The sequence below is a fragment of the Macaca mulatta genome, chromosome 10 (assembly GCF_049350105.2).
Source record: "Macaca mulatta isolate MMU2019108-1 chromosome 10, T2T-MMU8v2.0, whole genome shotgun sequence".
Classification (NCBI taxonomy): domain Eukaryota; kingdom Metazoa; phylum Chordata; class Mammalia; order Primates; family Cercopithecidae; genus Macaca; species Macaca mulatta.
In genome coordinates, this window is record NC_133415.1 from 25,008,801 (window position 1) to 25,021,162 (window position 12,362).

General features: G+C 50.8%; 1 protein-coding gene across 21 annotated transcripts in view; it reads left to right on the forward strand.

The window, feature by feature from the left end:
* The window catches only part of TPST2 (tyrosylprotein sulfotransferase 2), a 63,030-nt gene that overhangs the window by 39,419 nt on the left and 11,249 nt on the right, over positions 1–12,362 (forward strand). For 5 of the 21 annotated variants that reach the window (XM_077950278.1, XM_077950277.1, XM_077950275.1 and 2 more), the window contains 3 exons: positions 4,654–4,725; positions 6,049–6,218; positions 9,741–10,670. In XM_077950278.1, the coding sequence (XP_077806404.1) occupies positions 9,829–10,670 (842 nt within the window). In that variant the 5' untranslated portion in view covers positions 4,654–4,725; positions 6,049–6,218; positions 9,741–9,828. Of the gene's footprint in view, positions 1–4,653; positions 4,726–6,048; positions 6,219–7,133; positions 7,263–7,625; positions 7,719–9,740; positions 10,671–12,362 lie in introns of all 21 variants that reach the window. The other 16 variants (XM_077950267.1, XM_077950274.1, XM_077950273.1 and 13 more) reach the window with 6 other exon arrangements.

Below are 12,362 nucleotides of genomic sequence, written 5' to 3' on the forward strand. Positions count from 1 at the left end.
GAGCTTCAATTTCTTCACTTCTCAGATGGGGATAAAAATCCCCACCGTACAAGGATTTGCTGAAAACAAGAGCCAGCAGGCAGGTAGCACTTGCTCTGGGCCAGGTGCTGTTCCAACATGCCCTCATTTATTTGTACTTCCCAGCACTCCTACAAGACTAGTTTCTCATTTGCACGGGGCACATTTCCAAGTGCCCTTCTAGGAGGCGTTACAGGTTGCCTATCCCTTTATCTGAAATGCTTGGGACCAGAAAGGTTTTGGATTTCAGATTTTTTTTTTTTCTTTTGAGGCAGGGTCTCCCTCTGACACCCAGGCTGGAGTGCAGTGGCACGATCATGGCTCGCTTTAACCTTGACCTCCTGGGTTCAAGTAATCCTCCTGCCTCAGCATCCCAATTAGCTGGGACTACAGGCAAGCACCACCACACCTGGCTAATTAAAAAAAAGTTTTTTTAGTAGTGATGGGGTCTCAGTTTGTTGCCCAGATTGGTCTCAAACTCCTGGGCTCAAGCGATCCTCCTGCCTCAGCCCTCAAAGTGCTGGGATTACAGGCATGAGCTACCACGCCTAGCTTGAATTTTTTCCGAGTTTGGAATATTTGCATTATTTTGATCAGTTCAGCATCCCTACTCCAAAATACTCTACTGAGCATTTTCTTTCCTTTCTTTCCTTCCTTCCTTTCTCTCTTTCTCTCTCTTTCTTTCTCTCTTTCTCTCTCTTTCTCCCTCTCTCTTTCTCCTTCCTTTTCTTTCTTCTTTTCTTTCCTTTTCCTTTTCTTTCATTTTCCTTTCTTTTCTTTTCCTTTCCCCTTTCCTCTTTCCTTTCCTTTCCCCTTTCCCCTTTCCTTTCCCTTCCCCTCTTCGCTTCCCCTCCCCTCCCCCTCCCCCCCTTCCCTTTCCTTTCAAGATGGGGTCTCGTTGTATTAATAGCCCAGGCTGGTCTTGAACTCCTGAGCTTAAGTGATTCTCCCACCTCGGCTTCCGAAAGTGCTGGGATTACAGGTGTGAACCACCATGCCCACACCTGATGAGCGTTTTCTGTGAGCATCATGTCGGCACTCAACAAGTTTTGGATTTTGGAGCATTTCATATTTTGAAATTCTGCATTAGGGCTACTTGACCTGTATTATCATCCCCATTTTACAGATGAGAAAACCAAGTGTCAGAGAGGCTAAGTGACTTGCCAAGGTCCTTCAGCCAGTAGCCGGTGCAGCAGGATTTTGAACCCAAGCAGTCTGGGCCCATAACATGTATGGTGTACAATTCAAAAAATACTAGTCGCTTTATTATTTTATCATGTGGAAAGACAATAAGATGACACCATCAAGTTATGTTTTTAGGAGAAAAATATCACCTACCATCCGAATACCACCCCTGGTAGCAATGTTTTTTGTTTGTTTGTCTGTTTTAAGGCAGTCTCACTCTGTCATCTAAGCTGGAGTGCAATGGCTTGATCCTAGCTCACTGCAGCCTCAACCTCCTGGGCTCAAGCAATCCCCCCACCTTGGCCTCCAGAGTAGCTGGGACTACAGGCGTGCACCACCCCATGCCTGGTTACCTGGTAGCAGTTGAGTCTTATTTCCTTCTTGGCTTTTTTCTTAAGTGTGGTTTCTATTTGTTGGCGATTTTGCTTTGTGGTAGAGTCGTGTTCACCCTGCACCCACATGGGACTTTCTTAGCTTAAAATGGAGAACATGGCACCACCTGTCTGATGGGGCTCATGTGAGGATGAAACCAGGTAGGGCATGGAAAACCCTTGCTTTGGTGTTAAATACACAGGGGTGCTGTGTATTTAATACATTCCTCCTGCAAAAAAAGGAGGGGCTGGGTGCAGCGGCCCCACACGTGAAGTCCCAGCACTGTGAGAGGCACAGGCAAGAGGATCGCTTGAGCTCAGGAGTTTGAGACCAGCCTGGGCAACATAGCGGGACCCCATCTCTACACAAAAATACAAATATTAGCCAGGCACGGTGGCATGCACCTGTAGTCCTGGATATTTGGGAGGGTGATATGGGAGGATCGCCTGAGCCCAAGGAAGTCAAGGCTGCAGTGAGCCAAGATCATGCCACTGCACTCCAGTCTGGGCTGGACAGAATGAGACCCCCTCTCAACAGCAACCACAAAAGCAACAACAAAAAAAAGGAGAGCTCTTTGACTCCCACCCCTCCCTCTCATTTGCCCTCTAATTAGCACTGCCCAGCAGAACACTCGGCCGTGATGAGAATGTTCTGTGCAGAGGTCAGCAAATTTCTATAAATGTCCAGATAGTAAATGTTTCCAATTTTGTGGTGTTTATGTGGTTTCTGTTGCTGTTGCTCCTCCTCCTCTCTCTCCTCTTCCTCCTCCTTTCACCCTCTTCCCTTGATAAACCTTACAAACCATTCTTAGTTCAAGGGTGCTTTGAAAACAGGCCCTGGGTTGGATTGGGCCATCATTTGCCCGCCCCCTCCTAAATGTGCACTGTCCGGTACAGTAGCCACTGGTCACGTGTGGCTTCTGGGCACTTGTAGTGTGGCTAGTGCAGATGGGAAGCTGGATTATTAATTGTATTTAATGTTACCTAAGGTGAGTTTAAATAGTTATGTGTGGCTGGGAGCTGCATGTTGGATACACAGCTCCAAGTGACTGACAGCCCTGTCCCGTTGCTCTGAAAGGGCCTGTGTTCCCTGGAGGGGGATGGCTGGGCTCACGGGCCGTGGGAGCTGCCTGGCTGGCAGGCCTCTTGGGCTCGCTGGCATTTCAAGAGCTGTCTGAGGGCAGCTGGGCGAGCCATCCTGCCTCTGGAAGAGCTTCCAGCGCCTGCTTCCTAATTGGTTTTATTTATGCCAAGACAGCAGGCCTCACATCATTGGCCGCCCATGTTCCAGGATTGCCGGGGCTTGAGTGTCTGTAGTTTGGGGGTGGCCTGCTGGGGGGGGTCTGGTTGCTGTGGTTACACCTTGGTTCCCTTTTCCATCTGGGTTTAGATGTCCTCATTGGCCTGATATTTCAGGAATAGGAAAATGGTATGGAGAAAAGGAGTGAGTGAATAGGAAGGAATGGAGGACCAAGAAACACAGTCAACAGCCTGCAGCCTGTTTATTGCCATCATGGCATAAATAATAAAAGCTGAGTTTGTTTGCTTGTTTGTTTTCTTTTTTTTTTTTTTTTGAGACATGGTCTTGCTCTGTTGCCCAGACTGTAGTGCAGTGGCACAATCACAGCTCGCTGCAACCTTGACCTCCTGGGCTTAAGCAATCCTCCCATCTCAGCCTCCCAAGTAGCTGGGGCTATAGGCGTGTACCATCACCTGGATAATTTTTTATTTTTTGTAGAGACTGGGTCTCCCCCTGTTGCCGAGGCTGGGTCTCGAACTCCTGGGCTCAAGCGATCCTTCTGCCTCTGCCTTCCAAAGTGCTGGGATCACAGGCATGAGCCACCACGCAAAGCCTGGCTGAGATTTAAAAAGCTGAGATTTCAAAGTGTTGTTACCCTGGTTAAAACCTCCTGTTTACAGAATAGGAGAAGTCCCAGAGGAGGGATGTATATAGTCAAGGAGTTGGCCAACTCCAGAGCTGCATTCCAAATCACCCCTACCTCCTGAAACAGGACTGACAGGCGGGAGGTTTAGCTTCAGACTCAGTATGTGAGTCTGTAAAGTGATTTCTCCTTGTGGGCCTCAGTTGTCCCATCTGTAAAATGGGGAAAGGTATGAATTGGACTAAAAATATTCTCTACCCTAAGTGGTAAGATATATATACACACACACACATATACACACATATGTGTGTGTGTGTGTATAAATATATACACACATACATATGTGTGTGTGTGTACCCACACACACACACACACACACACACATATATATATATATATATATACACCCTGTCCTAAAGCTACAATGATTCCACTTTGGCCTGATTCTGGCTACATGCCAGGACTCATCATGGACACAGCCTCGTTCCTGTAACACGGGAGATTAAGTGTTAGGAAGGTCTGGATGGTGAAACTCTTTTCACCCATTCCTTGGGTAAGTTGCTCTTCCTCTTGGTGTCGTGCTTTCTCATCTGTAAAATTGGGATCATCACACTTTCCTTTTATTGGGGTTTGAATGACACAGGTATTTGCGTGGTAGGCATTTGGTCAGTGTTAGCTGGTGATAGTAGGATGTTGTGTTCAATTCCAGGAGGCAGCATATTCACTGTAGGCTGGGCACATGGCACCATTTGGAATTGTGCAGTCCACAACCTGATCAGCCATACCCAGCCATCTCAGGTGGCAATAGTGGTGTGTCGTGGTGGTGGTGGTTGCTTATTGTTAATATTTACTTTTCCTGGAGTCCAAGGTCCCTAGGCCAAGAGGAGGGGAGAGGCCTGGTTGGCATAAGCCAGGGGCTCCCTAAGGCAGCAATGCCTTAGCTCAGACTTCACCTCACATCTCTCTGCCTGAGAAGTGAGCCAGTTCATTCCCTGTAGGAGCAGGTAAGTTGAGACTCCAGCTGTTGTATCTTGAGCTGAAGCGGCCTCCCCTGCATTCCAGAGTCCTTCTCCCAAATGTCACTGTCTGGTGTTCTTGAGATCCTAAACCCTCACTCTGCCTCTTTGAAGGGGCCAGGGACTTGGCCCCTCTCCACGGTGCCCATCCCTGATGCAATATCTCCTTTGCCTCTCCAGGGCTCTGCCAGCAGACAGCCTTGGCACACAGGCACAAGAGCTGGAGCCCAGAGATGAGAGTGCCCACAGGAGGTAAGTACACCCAGAAGGAATTTCCGCTGGAGTCCTGGCCCCTCCTGAGATCACCCTCCAAAAGTCCCCTCCGTGCCCCCAGCCTCCATGATTGGGCACCTGGGCAAGCTCCCTCGGCTGGTTTTCACCTTTCTATTCAGCCAGCAGGTTGGAAATCTGGTACTAGAAAAAGCTGCATCCCAGCAAGCACCATAGAGAGACGAGCATCTTTGTCTCTTAGGAAGACGATTCTCCAGGGGATAGGAGAGAGAAGGCTGAGTCTCGAAGTGGGCGTGGGACTTGCCCAGTGTCACGGAGCAGATGCAAGGCATAGCCAGAACCCAGACCCTCTTGTGTCCCGTTCTGCTGACATTAGTGTTTTGGGTATGCTTTCTCAGCACCCCACAGGAGTTCCCTGGCCTTCCGAATAGCTTCCTTGAGAAAAGGGTATTATTATTCCTTTTTTGGAGAAGAAAATAGAAGCTCAGAGAAGTGATATCTTTTGTCCAGATCACCAGCTGGCAAGTGGCAGAAGCGAGATTTGAACCTGGCAGTGTAGTACTCCAAGTTGGAAGCCCTCACCCATCATCCTCAAGAGGATGCCAGGACGCCTCCCTTGCCAGGGTCCAGCAGTGTGATGAGGGGGTCGGGCAGGCCTAGTTCCCTGGGCTGGGCCCTCTAGCTCCTCCCAGAGTGGGATCCCTAGCTCTGGGTAACCAGGAAGCTATACTTTCTGCTTTGTGGGTTCCAGGCTGCTTTCTGTGTCCCAAGTCACCCTGCTTTTTCTTTTTAAGCCGTCCTGCAGGTCGTCGCTATCTTCTGCTCACTTCTGCCTTGCCTGCTTTGAGCTCTTTTCTTCAGCCTTGACCTGGTCTGATCAAGGACTGCCACTCTGGCCGTGCAACCTTGGACAAGCTGCTTCATCTCTTTGAGCTTAGATATTGCAGGGAAAATGCTTTAGCAGAGTTTATGCTCCATAAATGCAAACACCTTTGCTGAACATAAAATGCTGAAGCTGGCCGGGTGCATTGGCTCACACCTGTAATCCCAGCACTTTGGGAGGCCGAGGCGGGCAGATCACCTGAGGTCAGGAGTTCGAGACCAACCTGGCTAACATGGTGAAACCCCAACTCTACTAAAAATACAAAAAAAAATTAGCCAAGGTGGGGACGCTGTCACTGAAATCCTAATAACTGACAGAATTCTAGTCACAGGTCTCGGGAGAATTTCACTGAGCTTCTGATGAAGAGAAGGGGTCATTGCAGGAATTTCTGAATGGCTTCATGTCCTGTTCAGCCTGCCTCCCCCCAGGAAGTAGCCCTGAAATAGCTTTCCCCATTGCAGACCCTGAATCGAGGGTACACATGAAGCCCCACCCTCTTCAGCAGAACTTCATCAGCACGTTTTTCTGAAGAGAAGGAAATTAACCAAGGCACAGAGAGGCCGGTGACCCCAGCCTGAGATCCATCTCTGCTTTGTCAGCTGCTTCTCACATTTCCACAGCAGCCTCTGAGGTCAGTGGATCCACCCTGATTTTGCAGCTGAAGAGACTGTGGCTAAGATGGGGGAAGTGACTCTCCCAAGCCACACGGCCAGGAAGCCCTAGTCTCTTAGCAGTTTCCATCCCAGGCCTGAGACTGTGTTCCCTCCCCTTTGATGGTTATTTTCTACCTGCTATAGCCTGAGAGGGCCCAGGCAGCCCAAGCCCTTGCAGGTGGATAGGCCCAGCCGCAGACTGGGTCCTTGGGTGGTTTTGGGTGGAACCTCACATCCAAAGAGGCGTGCTGTCTTCCCACGGGCTTCCACCAGACCCTCCATTCACTAAGTCACTCTCAGTTCCCCAATCATGCTGCGTCCTTTCCTGCCTGTGGCTCTGCACTGGCTATTCCCTTTGCTGGGAACGTCCTTCTTTCCCTTCTCCACCTGCCTGTTTCCTACCCACTGCTCAAAATTCTGCATGAAGGCTACCTCCTGCAGGAGGCCTTCCCTCACCTAGGCAGGTAGAACCCATCAGTCTCTCAGGCACACGTCCATAGTAAGAGTAGACTTGGGAGGCTGAGGTTCCCAGCACATAGCGGGTGCCCATTACATGTTGGAATAAGTAAATAACCAATGATTATGGTAGAACTCACTAATCTTCTTGGGCCAGATGGGGTAGCTCATGCCTGTAATCCCATCATTTTGGGAGGCTGAGGTGGGAGGATCACTTGAGGCCAGTAGTTTGAGACCAGCCTGGGTCACAGAGTGAGACTCTTTCTCTACAGAAAAAAAAAAAAAAAAGAAAGAAAGAAAGAAAAGAAAAGAAATTGCTATTATTCTTTCCATTGCTTCCTATGTGCTGGGCACCTCCTTAAATATTTTCCATATTGAGGGTTGCTTACTACTCATAACAGCCCTTTGAGGTTGACACTCTTAGGCCCATTTTCTAGATGAGGCTCAGAGGAGTCCCTTGCCCAGGCTCATTCAGCCAGGAAGTGGCAGAGCTGGGATTTGAACCCGGCTTACCTGACTCCTTGAATGACCAGAGACTTCAGCCCTCACTTTGCTTCTGGAAAGAGGTAAGGGGGCAGTCAGGGAAACTAAGCCTCGGAAACACAGCAAGGGTGAGGCAGAGAACGGCTGGGGCAATCTGAGATGGGCTGAGTGTCCCTCCAGGGCCAGGGTCTGCACCGTCTGCATTGGGCTCAGGTTGCAAAATCAGGGGATTTGGGGGGTGATCTGGGAAGGAAGGCAGATCTGTCACTGAGGGATGTGACAGAGGGTGTGGCCTCGCTTTTTAAAATGAGCCCTTACCTGAAAAATTGCCACTGAAGTCTGATCTTCTTTATCAGCAACTCCTGGGAGGAGCGAGGAGCCCAGGCTCAGGAGCAGCATTCTGTCCTAAGTTGTCCTCTCCCTTCCTTCCCCAATCATCCTTAAAGGTCCAGCACCCCTGAGCCTACCCAGGACACGGGCAGGAGCCTCCTGCATGGCCTCCTGATCTCCATCCTCACCCCTCAGGGGCTGTCTATAGAGTGAGTCCAGCTCCTTCCCTTGTTCCTGAGGACCTGCCTGGCCTTGCCCCATCTTTCCCTCTCCCCCTCTAGCCCCAGTAGCCTCTTCTCAGTTTTTTTTTTTTTTCCTTTTTTTTTTTAAATTTTTTTGAGACAGGGTCTTGCTCTGTTGCCTAGGTTGGAGTGCAGTGGCCCAGTCATAGCTCACTGCAGCCTTGACTTCCCAGGCTCAAGTGATCCTCCCATCTCAGCCTCTCAAGTAGCCAGGACTGCAGGCAGGCACTACCATGCCCACAGAGACAAGGTCTCACTAAGTTGCCCAGGCTGGTCTCAAGCTCCTGGCCTGAAGTGATCTTCCCACTTTGGCCTTCCAAAATGCTGAGATTACAGGTGTGAGCCGCCACTCTCAGCCTCAAGTTCTTGAAGACCTCACACTCTTTCTCATCTGAGGGCCTTTGCACTCTCTGTTCTCTCTGCTTGTAACACCCTCCCCACATGCAAAGACATGGCCGGCTCCTTCTCATCCTGGTCTTGGCTTGGATACCACCTCCTTCAGGAAGCCTCCCCTGACTACCTTCCTCCTTCCCCTCCTTGGTTCCTCTCACAGTGTCCTGTTCATTTCTTTGAAACAGTTATCACAGTTTGTCCATACCTTGTGTATTATCTGCTTCTTCTGCTGGGACCTAAGCTCCTTGAGGTCAGAGTCCTGGCTGTCTTGTCCATTGTCCTGTTTCCAGCACCAAACACAGTGCCTGGCACTTTAGTGAATGAAGAATAAATGATGGAATGATGATCCTGGAAGAAGTGTAGACCAGGATATGCTCAGCCTTCTCCTGAAAAAATGTTTTCCTTGGAGGCAGAGTGGTGATTTAAAGCAGAGCTGGCTGGTCTGGGTTGGAACCGTGGACCCTGGTTTGGCTGCTTCCCAGCTGGGCAACCGAGCAACTTTTCTGTACCTTAGTTTCTTCTCTCTACAATGATGATTTCATAGCACTTAATCTGTGCCAGGCTCGGCTCATTCAGGCTCTGCTCATTTTGAGACAGGGTCTTGCTCTGTGGCCTAGGTTGGAGTACGGTGGCCCAATCATAGCTTACTGCAGCCTTGACTTCCCAGGCTCAAGTGATCCTCCCATCTCAGCCTCTCAAGTAGCCTCTCAAGGCGCATTCCAGAAATATTTATTGAGCAACTACTAGGTGTCGGGCACTGTGCTAAGAGTTGAGGGGTACAGCAGTGAACAAAACCAGCAAAACTCCCTGCCCTCATAGAGCAGACCTGCTGGAATCTGACATTATATATTTTGATAGTAAATTTTATAATAATGATCACTGTCTCCATTGATCCAATGAAACAGCTGAGGGATTAAGGAACCTGCCAAGGTCCCACAGCTAGGAAGTGGAGAGAAGGATTTGAACTTAGGCTGCCAGGCTGTAGCATCCCTTGGGCTGATAACAGTACCTCCCTTCCTAAGGTTGTTGGAAGATCCCATGAGTTAAGATAGGTAAAGTGGCTGGACACTGTGTCTCACCCCTGTAATCCCAGCACTTTGGAAGGCCGAGGTGGAAGGATTGCTTGAAGCGAGACCCTGTTTCTAAAAATTAGCCAGGTGTGGTGGTGTGTGCCTGTAGTCTCAGGTACTTGGGAGGCTGAGGCAGAGGACTGCTTGAGCCCAGGAGTCCGAGGCCGCAGTGAGCTGTGATCTCACCACTCAGTGCACTCCAGCATTAAAAAAAAAAAAAAAAAAAAGACCGGATGGCTCATGCCAGTAATCTCATCACTTTGGGTAGGAGGTAGGAGGAGGTAGGAGGATCACCCAAGCCCACGAATTCAAGAGCAGCCTGGGCAACATGGTGAGACCCCCGTCTCTTTAAAAAAACAAAAAAATTTTTTAAAGTGCCCAGTAGGGTGCCAGGCACACAGCTAGTGTTTATGAAAGTTGCCCTCTGCATTCATGTCAGCAGTTTGCAGTTATAGGGCTTCGCAGTTACTGGAGAGCTCACAGCTCATAGACCTTCCTGACTATGCATGTCCCCCTCTTTCCCCAGATGTGAGCCTGGCGGGCTGCCAGCTAACCTGTCGCTGAAGCCCCAGAAGCGGGTCCTCAGGCCGGGCCTGCCCCGCCTCCGGCCCAGCATGCGCCTGTCGGTGCGGAGGGTGCTGCTGGCAGCTGGCTGTGCCCTGGTCCTAGTGCTGGCGGTTCAGCTGGGGCAGCAGGTGCTAGAGTGCCGGGCGGTGCTGGCGGGCCTGCGGAGCCCCCGGGGGGCCATGCGGCCGGAGCAGGAGGAGCTGGTGATGGTGGGCACCAACCACGTGGAATACCGCTACGGCAAGGCCATGCCGCTCATCTTCGTGGGCGGCGTGCCACGCAGTGGCACCACGTTGATGCGCGCCATGCTGGACGCCCACCCCGAGGTGCGCTGCGGCGAGGAGACCCGCATCATCCCGCGCGTGCTGGCCATGCGCCAGGCCTGGTCCAAGTCTGGCCGTGAGAAGCTGCGGCTGGACGAGGCGGGGGTGACGGATGAGGTGCTGGACGCCGCCATGCAGGCCTTCATCCTGGAGGTGATTGCCAAGCACGGAGAGCCGGCCCGCGTGCTCTGCAACAAGGACCCATTTACGCTCAAGTCCTCGGTCTACTTGTCGCGACTGTTCCCCAACTCCAAATTCCTGCTGATGGTGCGGGATGGCCGAGCCTCCGTGCACTCCATGATCACGCGCAAAGTCACCATCGCGGGCTTCGACCTCAGCAGCTACCGCGACTGCCTCACCAAGTGGAACAAGGCCATCGAGGTGATGTACGCCCAGTGCATGGAGGTGGGCAAGGACAAGTGCCTGCCTGTGTACTACGAGCAGCTGGTGCTGCACCCCAGGCGCTCACTCAAGCTTATCCTCGACTTCCTTGGCATCGCCTGGAGCGACGCTGTCCTCCACCATGAAGACCTCATTGGCAAGCCGGGTGGTGTCTCCCTGTCCAAGTGAGTGGAGCCCCTGATGCTTCCACTCAGACTCCGGCCCTGGAGTCAGAGGCACCAGGCGAGAAAATCAGCACTGCCTCTCCTGAGCTGTGTGGCCTTGGGCAAGTCACTATCTCTCTCTGAGCCTCTGTTTCATTATCCCAAAAAATGACAATGACCCCTCTCCTTTCTGAGAGAATCTGCAGACTTCGTGGGCTGTTTGTTTTTTGAGACACTGTCTTGGTCTGTTGCCCGGCTGGAGTGCAGTGGTGCAGTCAGCTCACTACAGCCTCCACCTCCCTGTTCAAGTGATCCCACCTCATCTTCCTGAGTAGCTGGGACTACAGGCATGCGTCACCAAGCTGGGCTAATTTTTGTATTTTTGGTAGAGATGGGGTTTTGCCATGTTGCCCAGGCTGGTCTCAAACTCCTGGCCTCAAGCAATCCTTCCACCTCAGCCTCCCAGAGTCCTGGGTTTACAGGCATGAGCCACCATGCCCAGCCTGGAATCTGCAAACTTTGAATATGCTTTGTAGTAAGGCAATAGTGGGTAAAGGCTAAGAGCTCAGGTTCCGGTACAAGGATGTCTGGGTTCAAACCTCAGCTCTGCCACTTCCTAGCTGTGTGACCCTGGGCAAGCGACTCAACCCCTGTGCTTCCATTGCTTCATCTGTAACATGGAAATATAATTTTCCCACTTTATAGATACCTGTGGGCATCAAATAGGTTAATACATGTTAGATGCTATTATTACTATTTTAGTGTTGGTCCTGCTGTTATTGATGGACTACTCATCATCCTCACCATTGTCATTTAATGAGTGCCTACTGTATGGCAAGTATTGGGTTAAGCCCCCAATAAGTTTATCTCCTTTAATCCTTACACCAACCTGAAGACATAGGAACACCTCTTAGCCCCATTTCATAGACTGAAAAACTGAATCTCACAGAGGAGCAGTTACTGGCCTCAGGCTACACAGCTAACAAAGCATGGTGCTGGGATTGGAACCCAGGTCTATTTTTTGGGGGTTTTTTTGTTTTTGTTTTTTTGAGACAGGGTTTTATTCTGTTGCCCAGGCTGGAGTGCAGCGGCACGATCCCAGCTCACTGCAGCCTCGGCCTTTTGGGCTCAAGCTATCTCCCGCCTCAGTCTTCTGAGTAGTTGGGACTACAGGCGAGCACCTCCACACCTAGCTCATTTTTTTTTTCTAGTAGAGATGAGATCTCAGTAAGTCTTCCAGGCTGGTCTCCAACTCCTAAGCTCAAGCCATCCTCCTGTCTTGACCTCCCAAGTGCTGGGATTACAGGTGCCTGACCTATTGTGTTCTTAAACTCTCCATGTCCAGAACTCCTCCCATCCTCCCCTTCACTCCCTCTCATCCTTTCCTTTCCTTCCTCCCTCTGTCCCTTCCTCCCTGCCTTCTTCCATTGGAAAAGCTGCTGTCCCTATCCTGAGACCCAGAGCACTTTGAACAATGCTGGAGCAGAGTATGTAGTCTCTGCGCTTTCCCATCCTGATCAGGCTCTGGATATCCTGAGAGCTCAGCCAAAGGATGGTTCTTCCCCATGGCTGGTCCTGCTGGGCCCCTGCCAGACCCAGAGCAGAGCTAGAGTCTCGCAGCTGCTCTCCCCTTGCAATGAAGTTCCTACATGCCAGGTACCCCAGCCAGTTGATGCTGGAGCTAGGATTTTATAAATTATTATGACAAAAATA